At 37.0% G+C, this 17,097-nt stretch overlaps 1 protein-coding gene across 25 annotated transcripts in view; it reads right to left on the bottom strand.

Moving 5' to 3' along the window:
• Nucleotides 1-17,097, bottom strand: part of JAKMIP3 (Janus kinase and microtubule interacting protein 3) — a 118,876-nt gene that overhangs the window by 62,139 nt on the left and 39,640 nt on the right. For 24 of the 25 annotated variants that reach the window (XM_039337411.1, XM_039337413.1, XM_039337421.1 and 21 more), the window contains one exon: nt 1,871-2,103. In XM_039337411.1, coding sequence (XP_039193345.1) covers nt 1,871-2,103 — 233 coding nt within the window. Of the gene's footprint in view, nt 1-1,870; nt 2,104-8,097; nt 8,151-17,097 lie in introns of those variants that run through there. The other variant, XM_039337418.1, reaches the window with a different exon arrangement.

Below are 17,097 nucleotides of genomic sequence, written 5' to 3'. Positions count from 1 at the left end.
GAACGTCCCATCTGAACAACATTCGCCTCTTTTTAAGTTCATCTGCTAAAAAAGCAAACTCCTTTCTTCTTCTTAAAATTTTAGATGGGGTCTCCTTTAAAATTATAACGTCTTGTGAAGCAATCTGAAACCTCTTGTTGTAAAAAGCTTGTATAATTTCATTGCGCAGGGATCTTTTCCCAAAATAAATAACCACATCTCTTGGCAGGTTTTTTTGCTTTGCCACTACAGAGTTAACTCTAAATGTTTTTTCAATTTCACTAAATATTTCCTCTTTTTCTCTGTCCAGAATCACAGCAAAGTCATTTGCAACCATCTCTCTCAGATCTCCTTGCAGAGACTCTTTCAAGCCTCTAATTCTTAAAGCATATTCCATTTCTCTATATTGAAGCATAAGAATCTCATCTTGAAAATTTTCCATCTCTTTTTCCATACCTTCAAATTTTCCGTCCAAGAGCTCCACTTTGTCTTCAACCTCTTCTACACAAAAGTTCAACTTTTCAAGAACAGAGGCAAATCCTTTTAAAGCCAAAACTATATCTTGCCTCAGAATCCTATTATTTTCCAGTAAAATCTCTTTCACTTCACCCCTGATTTGAGATATAGCATTTCCCATTATGTCTTGCAAATCCTTTACCGTTAATAACTGTGCCAAAGGAGAGGGTGAAGCTATTGATTTAGATTGTTGCACTGATGATATCGCCAAAGAAGAAACCACCTTAGGAGCTGTAGGAATTACTGGACGCTTTGGAGCCATCTTAGAGAATCTTTACTCCTTCTTAAAAATTATCCAGAAAAAAGAGGGAAAGAAAAGTTAAGCAAAAAAAAAAAAGGAAAAGAAAAAAAGAAGGGAGATTGACTCCAAAAAATCAAAAAATCCTTCAAAAGGAGATCATTATAATAAAAAAAAAATTAAAAAAAAGAAGGAAAAGGAAAGAAAAAAAATTAAATAAAAGAAATCCGTTCCGTTGTTTTTTAGAAATACAAAAAACAAAAAAAAATCCTCCAAAAGATAAAAAAAAATTAAACAGAAAGGGAAAATAACCCTCCTAAAATCCAAACCCAACATCAAAAAATCATTATAAATAATCAAATCCATTCCATTCCGTTCCAATTGTTTAAAAAAAAAACACCAAAAAACCTACCGATCGCCATTTTGCTTTCCCTTTCAACAAAAGAAGAAAACAAAAAGAGGGAATAAAAGTAAATCTTTAAATTTAAAATCCAAATAAAATCGGAAAAAACAAAATCCTCTATTCAGCTCTGTCCGCTTTTTTTAAAAAATTCACCAGGTCACTTTAATCACGGAGGTGGTTGCAGCGGCTTGTTTTGTCCCTAGAGACAAAAACAGCTGGGAAGCGGAGACAATCTGAACTCCGTGGGAGCACTCTTTTCACCCCCCAAAAGAAAACCTTGGGAGTGCATAAGAGGCTCTACCACTATTCAGATGATACTCTTCTCCCTCCCTTTGCCCGGGAAGGAGATTTTGAACTGCAGAACAGCTGATGTCTGCTGTTCATAGCAGTTCTAACACTTTCCCAGGAGGACGGCTACAAAGTAGCCGCCATCGCGCGCGCAGATCCACCAGAAGTCCAGAATTGTGTGTTTGTGTATATGTGTGTATGTGTGTATTCTTTGAGAGTGGGCATCAGAATTTAATTTTTTTAATGTGTGCCAGTGTGTTCACAGAAAAAAGTGACAAAAAAGGTTATCTTATCTATCTATCTATCTATCTATCTATCTATCTATCTATCTATCTATCTATCATCTCTTATCTTATTTTTCACATGCAAGTTTACTTATGAGAGCAAGAAGTAAATAGCTCGACAACTTTCATTTTGCTGGGAATGGGAATGGGAAAGATGCACACCTTACTCTTTTCTTGCTGAAGTTCAATTTGAATATCTGTGAGCTTTGCCCTGAGCTCTTCATTAGCAGCTTGCAAGGTGGCTAAAGCATCCGGTTTTTCTCCTTTAGCTCGAAAGCTGGCACCCTTCTTTGACATCGTGAGACGGTCTGGCGAGAGGGGTATAAGCCCAGGCAGAAAGAACTTTCCGTTCTCATCTAGTCCTTGATTCTCTTCCACGACATAGTTTGTCTTCCCTGAATGAAGAGAAATAACCATTGTGGTGAATCCAAGAAAGATTGTCACTAGCACACATTGAGCTTAAAGGGTAGAAAAGTGTTGAGGAGAAGGGCAACACTCAGAGAGGGATCAAACATCTTATATTCACTATTTATTAAAAATGCCAGGTGGCCTCTCAACAAAGTTTTGCAAATTTTAAAAGGTTATGGCTAAAAGCTATAACTGAAGAAATCTGCAGGAGTTTGGGGTGGGGGATTTCATTGGATTTTTAAAGAGAGCCAGCCAAAGCCCTGTGACATTTTGCTTGTCTCATTGCCAGTCTTTTTTTTTTTAAGTAAACTCTGTTTCTGTATGATTTATATTAGGGCTGTTCAGGGCATCAGATCCAAGGGGAGAATATAGAGGTTCAGAGCATGCAGGGGTGTTTATGAAGCACCCACCAAAAACTCTTTACAACAATTTTATTTTCCTGGAAGAGTTTAACTGCCCTCCATAGCTGCCCTGGGATCCTAAGAAACAATGTGTTGGATTTCAGGAATTGTTGGTCGGTGCTATAGGCACATTATCCCTTCAGATCCAGTCTGCCCATCTTAAGTTATAATGAATTAGGCTCCAATAAACAAACCAATATAACTTTGAAAACTGTTATCTCATGGTTTTTAAATATCTACTATGCCATTTTATTCTGAGTCTCATAGTGATTTGAGCTCAGGATGCAACAGAGGTCTTCTCATATACACAGTTAGAAATTGGGAAAAGGAAGAGGAGGGGAGGGGAAGTGGAAGAGGAAGGGGAAAGGGGAGGAGAGGGAAAGGAGAGGGAGAAGGAGAGGGAGTGGGAGAGGGAGAGGGAGAAGGAAAAATCAAGCAGATCTTAAACTTTCATGTTCTCCTCCTTTTTTATTCTCTGGCACTGCTGAAAAAATTGTTTATTCTCTGGCACTGCTGAAAAAATTGTCCATTCACTTCTATTTCAGATTGTCTACAGCTTGTCTTGATGCCTGAACTTGGACACAATGTACTGGACAAAATAGTTATTCTTGTTGTTGTTTAAAAAGCCAAATCTAAGATTGGTTGAAATTTTTGAAGCAGAAATTTAGACCATCTCCCACTGTTTAGACAAAACAAGGATTTTTAATTCCTTATTCCAGTCTTTAAAATTTGTACATCAAATTGATTTATAAACAACGGTATTCATAAAGATTAAGCTTAGGTGTTTTTTTTAGTCCCACAAGGTTTGATAATAATGTCTGATTTAGGCATTTCTGAAGCTGAATGTTCCATTAACCCAGTGTTTCTCAACCTTGACAATTTTAAGGCATATGGACTTCAACTCCCAGAATTCCACAGCCAGCAATGCTGGCTGTGGAATTCTGGGAGTTGAAGTCCACATGCCTTAAAATTGTCAAGGTTGAGAAACACTGCATTAACCCAAACTGAGATCTCAATAAATGTTGTAATTATAAACACTGTCAGTAGGTGGCAAAAGACAAATTATATTTATCCTTTAAGGTAGGAAATGAGTAAAAATTGCTATCATTCAACAATTGACCAAATATAAAAATCTCAGCATCTATCCAAATCTTCCATAAACAGAGTTTTAAAGATAAGTTTCAAAGTTTGGATGATCCTTGAACGTCAATGCATGAAAAAACAAGCACAAAGAAAGAATCAAAATACAAACAGAAATAGTATATCACAATATTAATATCAATTTAACTGTTATATAATGAAATTTGCTTCCTCTTTGCTAGGTTATCTTCCATGATCTTCAATGAAGTTGTCTTCATATTGCAGTGGGTGGATTTGGGCTGGGTCTGGGGGTGTATTCTTTTCCTTCTTTCTTGGTTGTTCTGCTTGTTTAGGGGATATTTTTGAGCTGAAAATATTTTAACTGTATATTGACATTTTCTAGTAAGTAAATTGGCTTTTCTGAACAATCATGAAATAATATGCCTTACTAAAGGGCAGGAAAAAAAACCTACAAGAAAATTAACACAGAACTTTTGAATTAAGATTTTAAAAAGAAAAAGAAAATACTGCCATTAACATAACAAAACTGGAAGATTAGGGTGATTCATAAAAACATTAAAAATTTGATTAAAATCCACATGTATTTTCTTTCTACTATTTTTTCCTGTTTTAACCAATTAACATCAAGCAAATCTGTAATGCTGCAATATCCTAAGCTAGGATTAAGATAGGGGTTTTTTTTTTGACAGACATTTTTATGTTTACTGCCATTTGTCCTAAGGAATCTTGATAGGCTAAAATTAAATGTTAATAATTTAAGGCTGAATATGATGGAGGAGGAAACAGAGGGATAGGGAGGAACAGTACCATGGACAGGATTTTAAAGAATGTAGTTTTTCTTTGGATATATTTGCTTCCCCTTTCCCACAGCCACTAGGAGTCACCAACATATTCCCAAAACTTGACAGGCTGTTACCAACCCTCAACATGTTGCACATCTCTGATGAATTGGTTATAGCAATGTGACTTCTTCATAATGGCTTAAGGAGAAGCATCCATGATGGACAGCTGAAAGTAGGTGAGAGAATGTTAAGAGATCTGACAAGAAGCATCAAAGCTATTTTAAAATAGTGACAGTCCTAGTTCCAGCAGGTTATCCAGAAGTGAGAGGTCCAGGAGAATTAAAATGGCTATATTTCCCCTGCCTAGTTTCCAGCACAGATCATCCATCAAGTTGATAAAACAGTTTCAAAGCCATTTTCAGGTTGAAAGTCCAAAGGAAATCAGAAAATCAGTATCATTCTATGTGCCAGGAGCTATTAGGCTACTGCCTGCTCAATCACCCTTCCCCAAAATGAAACATCTGAGATAGGCATAAAATTTTAGAGGTCAGTCAGGTCAAGAGAAGTCTTCTTTGATAAAGATCCTATTATCGCCTCCTTTAGGATTTCCCTTGGGAAAAACATCCTTTCTAAAAAGAGGCATTATTTATCCTGCTTAGCCATGGGGTCAAAATGGTGTTTGCTTTAATCAGCATCAAGAGGTAAGGGTCAAGTACACAGGCTGTGATATTTATTTCCTCAGATACCCAATCCACTTCATCAAGATCTATTAGTTGAAAGAAATCCAGAAAAAAAGCATGTTAATCGATTGATGAGGTTATGCTCTTTTGACATACCAAAGCTCTAAAGCCCATCCTGAGACTGGTCTGATTAACTGTTTGCAAATTGTTCCCGTTACAGATAGTCCTTGACTTACGACCACAATTGAGCCCAAAATATCTGTGGCTGAGACATCAGTTAATTAAATTTTGCCCCATTTTACGACCTTTCTTGCCACATTTGCTAAGTGAATCGTGGCTGTTGCTAAGTTAGGAAAATGGTTGTTAAGTGAATCTGGCTGCCCCATTGACTTTGTTTGTCAGAAGGTCACAAAAGGTGATCACGTGACCCCAGGACACCACAAGTGTGATAAATAGGAACCAGTTGCCAAGCATCTGAACTTTGTTCACGTGACCATGGGGATGTTGCAATGATCTTAAGTATAAAAAACTATCATAAGTCACTTTTTTCAGTGCCGTTGCAATTTTGAACAGTCGCTAAATGAACTGTTTTAAAGTCAAGGACCATCTGTATATCATAATCTAGAGTCAGCTTCCTGGTTCTAAAACCTTGGGGAAGGAAATAGCTCATAGTATGGAAAAATAATGTTGGCCTCTTCCATGCAGATGTGATAGAGGCAGGGAAGTCAGTAATGTCTCTCAGGCACGGGTGTCAAACTCGATCGTGTCACGTGACATATCGTGATGTTTTTTGCCTTTGCGAAGCCAGGGTGGGCGTGGCCTGCAGGTGACGCATCCAACCTGTGAGCCGTTAGTTTGACACCCCTGCTCTTATGTCTACTAATGTATGCAATCTGATCAGGATTCCTTTTAAGTTTTCCCAATGTCAGAATTTCTCTGTCCCTGAAAAACCCATTTTTGGAGGCTAGCAAGAAAAGAAAAGAAAAGAAAAGAAAAGAAAAGAAAAGAAAAGAAAAGAAAAAAAGAAAAGAAAAGAAAAGTAAAAAACAAGAGTAGAAGAAAAATAATAATCCCATGATGGATTTCTCTTCTGAGATGTAGGATCTTTTCTCCAATCAAAATGCAGTGAATTTAATTACATGGCGTCCAGGATACCATTTCAAAGATTGTAACATTGTAATGTTGCTATGGTGCTGGAGAAGACGGACTGCAAGGCGTTCAAACCGGTCAGTCCTAGAAGAGATCAACCCCGACTGCTCTTTAGAAGGCCAGATCCTGAAGTTAAACTCAAATACTTTGGCCACCTAATGAGAAGGAAGGACTCACTGGAGAAGGGCCTAATGCTGGGAAAGATTGAGGGCAATAGAAGAAGGGGAAGACAGAGAATGAGATGGCTGAATGGAGTCACTGAAGCAGTAAGTGTGAATTTAAATGGACTCCAGAAGATGGTAGAGGACAGGAAGACCTGGAGGAACATTGTCCATGGGCTCGCGATGGGTCGGACACGACTTCGCAATTAACAACAACAATGTTGATTAATAAGAAGATGAAAAAAAAAGGTGGAAGAGATACTATTTTCACATTCTTATTATTGGGGTATTATGATAATGTTATCTTTTATTGTGCCTATATCAGGACATTAAAAAAACAGAAATATCAACATTAATTGAAAAATTATCCTGTTCGGCTGTATGTTGGAATTAATATTCCTATAATATTAATCCACATTCAACATTCAAACTAAGCTCTAGAGAGCAAGAGGATTAAATACTAGTGCTCGTTAAAATTACCCAACTGTCAAACTCAAGATATAATTCAGAATTAGATGAGAAGAAAAGCCTCAGATTAAATAATTTGAGATTGATGATAAAAGGAACACTGTACCAAAACATGTGATCAAATTTTACAGACAGATGTTAACAGTTCTTTGGAATATGTAAAACAAAAAAAGGAACAAAATGGACATTATTCTGAAAGCAACTTTCTGATGGGGGATATGTAGTCTTTCTATCTCTATACAGGGTGAAGCATTGTTGAAAACAATGAAAGGATTGGTGTTTGATTGTATACTATTTCAGAATTTATCTCTTCTTTAAGCCTTCTTTGTTATGTATGAAGAAAGAGAATCGTTTATGCATGTCTGTATGCCTGGATGATTAATTAAGGCCATCTGGCCACTGGTGGACTTTGCCAGCATGAAATGAGTATCGCTCCCTCGTATCACATGAACAAGATTGGCCATGTGGCCGAACTGTAGAAACTGATAGAACATCTGACTGCAAATGTCACAGAGTTTGACGGAGGCTCCTCTATTGTGCCAGTGAAATATCAACACTCATTGAAAGCCACATGAAAAAGATCTGATTCTGCAAATTTAGTCTTCTCCAATTTGAAATCCTCCAATAGGTTGAGGGTGCTGTTAACTATGTAAGGGGGAAATTTTGTGATTTACAGTCCTAATGTATCCGCAAAGCTAGGATTGGACACTGAGATAAAATAATATCACATTAAAGAAAAAAGTGTGAATAATATGTGAGAAAAATCCCTGCTTTTCAAACCTATTTTTTATTTTTTGCGATTAAATATTTATGTTTCAGTTCTAGCACATAACAGACTTGCAGCAAGTTTACTGAACTCTGTGGAATTTGCTTTTATAGACATTTGTTGATTGAATCAACATATTGTTGATTTGTTTTTGTTTATGCACACCTTTTAAGAGTGCCATTATATTACATGTATAATAGGTAAAATAATTAATCTTTGTAGTCTGGGTTAGGGCTACCATGCCTAGCTGCGAAAGCTGGACAACCAATTCAATTAACTGCATTTTAAAATTAGAGTTCTCAATTCATCTTCATTAACATCTGTTTGCACTCCTAAATGTTACATACTTGTATGGCTGCCCTGCTATCATTCTAAGGAAACAGCAAATATGCTTCCATTTTATGCAAGATTTCTAATAAGGTAAGATTTAAATGTAGTTTGTTGGAACTGTGACTCTAAGTACACTCACCTACCTGAAACATCTTAGTCTCATAACTGGAAAATTCAAAGCAATGGTCTGAAACCCATTTTCCTGTCAAGGAAATATATTTATGTAAGAGGCCTGTGATCTGATGAAAAATCAAAATAGGATAGAAAAATGTATCAAATGCATCAACATTGAGCATCAAAATAGTAGGCAGCTGAAGCCCATTTCTTTTGAATAATGAGTCTCAACAACATCACATCCACATAAAAGGTAAGGCTTGAAATTGACACAATTGTATCCACCATTTTGACAGTGTTAATCTCCCTCTCTTGTGGATTTTCATATATGTTTATTTTCCCTCTCAAATATACTTAAAAAAAAGAAAAATAACTTTAGATTTTCTCTATGATTTTAAACTGAACTTAGAATATCAATTCAAGAAAGTAAATTTTTCCTGCATATGAGATAAGCTTCCTGTCATGAATGAAATCCCTTTGTGTGATTATTGTAGTGCAAATATCTCTCTTAAAAATTACTTAGTGACTTTGTTGGCATTTGAATTGGAAATCTGGCTCCAGCTGAGTAGAAAATCTATACACATTTGATTAATGGGCTTGGACATCAGGAAGTTGCGGTGCATCAGCAAGGCTGTTACATGGGATTTGTGAGGCTATGTGATGCTACTAATGGCCTGGGGAGGAGAGCAGAATAGAAATAAAAGAAATAAGATACTTGATTAGGACATCTGAAATAGGTGAAGTCTTGGTTTTCATAATAAAAATGTAAGTTATATAGATAATAGGCTATGCATGCTTTGAAAATGATTCAAAGAAAATACTTCGTAAACACAACATCTCTCTGTTGTTGTCAACCAACGTTTTTTCAGGCAACTACAACAGTCTGTAAAAAGGGATCTAGTGCTCTAAGAGTTGTATTGATTGTAATGAGTTCATGTGAAAACTGAAAAATATTGGCCTGCTTTAATGAAAAGCAGAGAGGTGTTGCATCTGTGAAGTCCAAAATACTTGTTCCTAATAATTTTTGAAATGTTCATTGAGCTGATAGAGTAGACAAAGGGATGAATGTATGTGCAGTATGTGAACAGATCTCATTATGCCATCTATCTTAATATGTGGATCAATAATGGAAGAATGAACTGTTAATAGTGAACTTTCCATGAAATTATAGTAGTATAGTAACCAATAAATCATTGTCATTTATATACATACCTGAGAATAAGCACCACTGCACTTTTTTCTGGAATGGGTGGCTATATTAAATCTAAATCATCATCATCATCATCGTAGTGACATATGATTTTCTTGTGATCAGTGATAGTAAAAAAGGGATTTGAAAAGCAACATAATAGTAGTTTCTATTCAAGGTCTCTTTCTCATTATTTTGCCAAACTATCGTCTGTCTGTCACTGGAATTCAGCAATAACCTAAGTCTTGTTCTGAGGAATGCTATTTGAAATTGTTATGGTTGTTTTTAATTATTACAATTAATAATATACAGTTATCACATTGTTTTATAATAACTGTTTTTATTCACAAATGTTTCCTGGCCCACCCCTTTTTCTTCCAAGTTCTATACCTTGCTACTCCCTGTCTCCTCTTAAAAATAAATATTAGCTTCTTTACATTATGAAAAACAATGTGAAGGCTTTATTTAATGAAAACTTAAAAATTCTAATAGTTATATTCATCTTTTAGAATTGACAGTGGCTCAGGAATTCTGGGAGTTGAAGTCCACGAGTCATAAAAGAGTCAAGGTTGACTACCCCTGATCTACACCTACAAAGATCAGAATTATGCAGGCCGTGGTATTCCCTGTGGCACTCTTTGGAAGTAAAAGTTGAACTTTGAAGAAGCAGAATATGAAGACTATTGTGGCTTTTGAGCTTTGGTCTTTGAGAAGACTCCTAAGAATACTATGGAAAACAAACAAGCGGATCATCAAACAAATAAACTGTGGTCAAATCCATCCTTTTTAGGACACATTATGCAAAGAATCAGCTAGATGAATGATGCAAATGTTGGGATAGGTGGAAGGTAAGAAAAGAACATAGTGGAAGAGTACATTGCTGGATTATGGACAGATCGGCATAAAGAAGAAGAGTCAACCCTTACTTTATGGCACATGATCCAGTCAATACTCACCATACACAGGGCTGGCTTTAAGCTGAAGCTGAGTAGGTAAGGAAAGGTAAAGACTCCCCATGGATTTTACTCCGCTAATCATTGCCATCTGTAGGGGATAGTGCTCATCTCCATTTCAAGGCCATTGAACCAGTGCTGTCTGAAGACATTTCTGCAGTCATGTGGCCAGCATGATATCACAGAGTGCTATTACTTTCTCACTGAAGTGATACCTATTTATCTACTTGCATTTGCATGCTTTCAAACTGCTAGGTTGGCAGGAGCCGGGGCAAGAACATGGTTGTAGCTAGCTGGTTTTCTGAAAATGCTTTTTCTATATTCAGTTTGATGTTCTACTCTATGCAGCTCTGAAGAAAGGACTGGGGCCTCATGGATCTTTTTCAAGATTTGCATCATTTGTCCTTTTTCCAACAATTAGGATTTCATCTGTAATTATCTTCACATAGGCAAAGAGTCTATTTTTATCTAAGAGTCTGTTGAATTTCCCCTGAAATACTTCAAGTCCATGCCCATCATTAGGCATTGCAATTTATATTTAATAAGAGGGATAAACCATTCAAACAAATTCATATGGCAGAAACCAGTACTGATATCGCAGGTGAAATACTCTAGTTTTGCAAAGATCAGGTCAGTTGTCATCACAGATAGATACTGGATAATGTCCATAAAAGAAGATTGGTAACTTTTGTTGTGTGGGGATTTGTAAGTGTAAGGCTACCTTTCCCTACTGAAGTGTTTCTCAGCCTTAGCAACTTTAAGACATGTGAACTTCTACTCCCAGAATTCCTGAGTGAACATGCTGGCTGAGGAATTCTTGGAGCCTAAGTCCACGCATCTTAAAATTGTCAAGGTTCAGAAACACTGCCCTACTGTTTTCAGTGATGAACCGGATTGAATGTGGCAAAGGTTCAGAGTGATAGTCTTATCTTCTATATCAGGGGTCTTCAAACTTGGCCCTTTTGTGACTTGTGGACTTCAACTCCCAGAATTCCTCAACCAGTGTGCTGAGGTCCACAAGTCATAAAAGGGCCAAGTTTGAAGATCCCTTTTCTATATTCTCATCAGAGTCTGTAGTCTCCCACACTGCTTTCACTTATCTGTTCTTCTAATGAACATACTCTGAAAGTGGCTCAGTTGCTTAATATCTGCATTATTCATTTAATTCAGCCATTTGGACTTGCAGCTTTCCTGCTGACTACCTTAATCTATGGAAATGTCCAATTTCTTTGCCCTATTTTGATTTTTCTGACCTGCTATTTAAATCTGGATTTAGCCCTCTTTTGAAAAACTGAAAGCCCTGTGTGTGAAAAATAGTCTAATGACAGGCCACAGGTTTGTTCCACTTTATACTTCTTGGGTTTGTACCCTATCAATCAGGCAGGAGCAGAGGATAAATTTGCACTGATGGGAATGTGTATATGGGAATGAATGACTAATTGAACCTAGATTTATTCTGTGGTTTGCTGAAAATGGATGGTAATTCCTCCAGCAAATGACAGTTCTGACCTTGTAGAGGATAGCACTCAGAAGTAACCTGTGGAATAAGCAAAATGTCATAGGAGTAGGAAACAGTGCCTCTCCTCAAAGGAGTAAAAGGTATGGATGTATTGATTGGCAAAGCATCAAGGAAGTTACAATGCGCTCATGTGGGACCAAACATCAACATGTAGCTAGCAGAACCCGGTTCTTTTTTCTGATTTAAATCAATATTCTATTCAATACAGAACTAATGCCTTCTCATTTAAAAATGCAGGTGTATCATTCTTTCAAAAGTGTGCTAAATGCAGTGTATATAAGGTTCTATGCAATGTCTAATGCTTTTTTGGCATTAGGTAGACTGATCCCTCTGCAGAAGTTACATATCTGATCTCTCCTGCAGCCCAAGTCACAACACTGCTCGATGCTGAAAGGGAGAGGGCATACCTGAAGCAGTCTTCAACACCATGAAGTAGCCAATAGGAACTGGCAAGGTATCACACTGACTAGAATCACAATACCACATCTCCCACTCTAAATCCCCTGGACCAGTCCATAGGGACACCCTGACTGATGGTATCAAAAACCAGCGAGACACCAAGGCAGGCCAGGATGGATTCACAATCCTTGCCCTGATCTACTTATAGATCACCAAGTACAATCAATGCCTTTTCAGTGGTGGGTCCAGGCCTGAAACCTGATTCAAAGAAATGTAAATAATGCTCTTCTTCCCAAGACCTCTGAAGCTTCAGCCTAACCATCTTTTCAACAAACTTCCCTGGAGAGTAAAACTGGAAACGGTTTTCAAGTTATCCAGCGTGCTAAGGCATCTAGGAGAAGGTGTGTGTGGCTGGGTCCAACTTTGGCGTCTGATGAAGGGAAGGCCTATCAAGTTCTTAAAGATAGGTGGAGTGCACCCCTCCCTCCCCAAAAAGTTGAATTTACTGTTACTTGACCCTGAAATAAAGTTAAGAAAAAGTGCAAAAAGTAATACAGATAAGAAAAGGAAAATTCAAGAAGGAACTTCCAATTTTCTTTACAGCAGTTATAAGCACAGTTATAATTCTTCCTCTCTCATTAAAATTACACTACCTAACTGGGAAGAACATAGATCTAAATCACATCTTGCTATGCTTAGATACTTCCTTATGATGAGCAGGCTCAAACTCATTTCCCAGGTATCCAAAGCCTAATTATAAGCAAAGTAATGGCAGAGCCTGCTTATAATGCAGTACAAAAGATAAAAAATCATTTTCACAAAGGAGAGTCATTGTAACATAGAAAGGTAAGAGAACAAATATTTCATTCATTTTGTGTTTTTTTTAATAAGGAATTTATACTTACTTCCATCTACATAAAAATGCGATGGAAAGCTGTGTAATGGTCATTTTAGTCAGCAACATTAAGAATAATGGAATCACAGAATAACAAGAGCTGGAAGGGATCTTGTAGGTCTTCTAGTCCAACCCCCTGCAGAAGCAGGAAACCCTATAACATTTCAAACAAATAGTTGTCCAATCTCTTCTTAAAAACCACCACTGTCAGTGTACTCAGAACTTCTGGAGACAAATTGTTTCACTGATTAATTGTTCTAAGGGTGAACGGATTTGACTGCTCTAAGAAGGAACTGAGTTAAGAAGAAAAAACGTTCTATCAGACCCACTAAAAAAAACCAAATAAGCATTATAGTGGGTAACTTGGAATTTGAATAAGGGAAGACCAGTTGCAAGTCCTGGCTTGATACCGGAGTTCTCTGGATGAATGTGGGCCAAATTTGGGCCAGTTACCCTCCCATTGGAACCTATCTCATAGAATTGCTGTTTTGGGGTAAAGCAAGAGATACAGTTATGTAGGCCACTTTGAGCTCTAAGCAGTTTTGTTCACCAATTGAGCCCTTCCCAAGGACCTGTTGTTGTTCAATAATATTAAAGGTATGATCGCAGGATATCAGCTGTTCCAAGTAAAGTTGCCGATGGGATTCAAGTGATATTCCAGTTGTATTGGGACAGCACCCAAGACACATATTACTACTGGTATTATCTTTGCATCATCATCATCATCATCATCATCATCATCATCATCATCATTATCATCCAACTACTGCTACTACTACTGTTACTATTAATGCACCATGCTCATCCTCTCTCAGAGTTGCCATGAAAAAACATGTACCGTTTTAAACCTGGTACATGAATTCTGGTTTCTCTTCCTTCTTTCTTATATTTCACCCTTTCTAGATTTTTAAGCTTTTGAACAAAGGCCTTCTTTTTGTTCACTGCTTTTTTTATTTAGATTTTTAATCTTTTTTTTCATATAGAGCTTACTACTCCTTCCCCCTCCTATTTCCCTCCCCCCCAACAGCCTAGTGTTCTTCCTGCATCAACTCAGAAAGCTCAGATTGTCCAAGGATCTGCTGATATAGTTCTATAGAGGAATTCTATAGAGACTGTCATTTGTATCTCAATAACTGTTTGGTTTGGCATAGCAACCAAACAGGACAGGACAGACTTCAATGGATAGTTAGGACTGCAGAAAAAACAATTGCAACCAGTTTGCCTTCCATTGAGGATCTATACTGCACAAGTCAGGAAGAGAGCTGAGAAAATATCTACAGACCCCTCACATCCTGGACATAAACTGTTTCAGCTTCTCCCTTCAGAATGCTGCTATAGGTAGTGGTGGGATTCAGCTGGTTCGCACCACTTTGCCAGAACCAGCAACTATTTTTTTGTTGCCCAGGCCCAGTATGGACTTCCGGAAGCGGCATCCACACAGAGAACCAGTTGTTCACATATTTGAATCCCACCACTGGCTATAGGATTTTGCATGCTGAGACAACTAAATACAAAGGTAGTTTTTTCTCCCGTGCCATCACTCTGCTGAACATACAATATCCACAGCACTGTCTTATGCCTCATCTCATCCTTCTCATCTTTTCTCATCTTCTCATTTTTCCTACTATCTTCTCCTATTGATATATTATGATTTATCAGTTGTTTGTACCTTATGGTTAGTGATTGTATCTATGATTTATGATCTATGATGCTGGGCTTTTTTGTCATAGATTGCACCGGAACAGAGTTCCGGCATCTTTTTTTGATGGATATTCCAGAGTTGCGATTTTTTCCTATTGTTTCCCTTCTTATCCTCGTTTGCTTTTGAAAATGCCCTGCTGGTGGTACAGTGCAAGTGGGGTCCCCTCTGGTGCTGTCTCTCCTCTAGGAGGAGCCATGAAGCGCTGGAGCACCACAGCCAGAGCATGGCTTGATTGGCTGGGTTGGACCATGTAGTGTGGAAGCCGATGGTGGCGGTGAAAGACACATAAACATGGAGGCCATTTTTCACTATTATTATTAATAATATATATTAATTATGTATTGGTAAGATGTAAAGGTAGACCTACAGTATGAGGTTTAATCAGATCTATTTATTAAATTGGGTTTAACTTAAAGGCAAATTAAAAGTAATCTGTTCACTGACAAAGTTTCAACTTTAATTTTTTTCAAGTCAATATCCATATTAAACTCCAAATGTAAATTTTTCCACCTTGTTTGACAACTTCTTAAAAATAATTCAATATTTTACAAGCAACCAAATTTTGTTTTATTGGGCCAATTTCATTCCACATAGAAAACTGACATTTCCACTCATTAAACTAAATGGGCATGCCAGTGGTAAATGTCCCAAAAGATTAATAAAATGCCTTCTTGTAATTTAAAGCCACACAGGCCATGGTAACATTAATAGTATTAACCTTGAATAAAATCCAAATCTTTTAGATAAATTAAAATTTGAAGGGGTTTTTTTTCAACTACAAAGGTAAACCTTGTAGGTAAGTAAGGTGGGTTGCATGATGTGTGTGAGTTCCGGCAACTTTTTTTTTTTTTTTTAACCAAAAAAGCACTGCTACAATGTATCACTTTGTGGTTTGTATGCACACTAAGAGCTTATGCATTGTGGACAAATTCCTTATGTGTCCAATCACACTTGGCCAATAAAGAATTCTATTCTGTTCTGTTCTGTTTTATTACGAGTTGGGTTGAGAGAGAGTAATTGGCCAAAAATCACTCAGCTGGCTTTCATGCCTAAGTCAGGATTAGAATTTCTAGGCCAACAACTTAATCACCATACCAAACTGGCTTGTACTTATTTTGCTTGTAAGCGATGTGCTCTGAGATGCTTTCTATCTGAACAGCAGGATAAACATGCTTAAGATCAAAAGGCAAATAATAATTATCTGTGAAAATAGCCATTGAATTTAGCTCAATTTTGCCTTTTTTAACAGCATCTGACAAGATCCAATTATCTTAAGCACAGTTCCATTGGAAAGCTTTCCCAGTATAATTAACTCTAATCAGTATAAACAAAGACAACATCAGTAGACGCTACAGATATTTATGAATTTATTTTTACCAAATCAAGAGTAAGCCAAAATTACTCTTAACTTCTTAGTTCCATAAATTATTTCTGTTGAAATATAAAACACAGCTGGATTTTAGAAAACATATGTCAGTATCGAGCTAAGGCACCATGCGCAAGATTTGTATAAATTAACTGTATTTACATTAGGAAACCAACTTTCTAGCCGAGACTTTGGCCAACGGCCACATTATGTCTGGGAAGAGAAAGCAATGGGCAGCTCAGATGTCAGACTCTAAGCCAGAATGTTTCCCATTAAAAATACTATTTATATATTAATCAATGTACAAAGTGTTTTTACAGAATAAAAAATCCCTTAAACTTGCCAATGACAGGGAGATATTAGAAGAAGGGGAAGATGATGAGACAGGAACAGATAAGGAAGAATATGTTTCCTGTTAAGGCTGGCTTGTAGCAAGGGGTTGAATACCATGTGCTAAATGCTCAGTTTTGAAGAGGGAATTGAGGCAAAGAAGAGTGATAGCATCACACAAGTTGTGTGTCCCCCCTCCCGAGAGACTATGCCAAGAAACAAGGGTGAAGAGTGAAACTATGACGATCATTTTGAACTCAATGGTTGGGCAGAACTTATAAATCTTATAAATAAATTAATAAATTGCAACTTGGTTTTATGAAAGTGATATAGTGAGTATGAGGCACACAAGAGACAAACTCTAACCAGATTAGCTTCATTGCCTTGAGTTACCTATAAAATAATAAAGGTGGGGAAAATATTTAATAAATAAATATGGCTATGACCCATTTCATGAAAAGTGACTCTGGGTAGCATACTGTACTATGTAACAATCCAAAAAGACAGTAGAAACATAAAACAGTCATTATCTAAACCCATTATATAATAATTATTTTAAAAGCATTAAGAACTATGATTCAATAACTCACAACTTTGCTAGGATAGGATAGGATATGTTCTCAATATGTTTAATCAGGCTTCCCAAAAGAATATAGGGAAAAAAAGATGAGATACA

Source organism: Crotalus tigris, unplaced genomic scaffold, assembly GCF_016545835.1.
Source record: "Crotalus tigris isolate CLP2741 ecotype Arizona unplaced genomic scaffold, ASM1654583v1 scf7180000017678.2327064, whole genome shotgun sequence".
NCBI classification, from domain to species: domain Eukaryota; kingdom Metazoa; phylum Chordata; class Lepidosauria; order Squamata; family Viperidae; genus Crotalus; species Crotalus tigris.
This window is presented reverse-complemented; position numbering and strand designations above follow the sequence as displayed.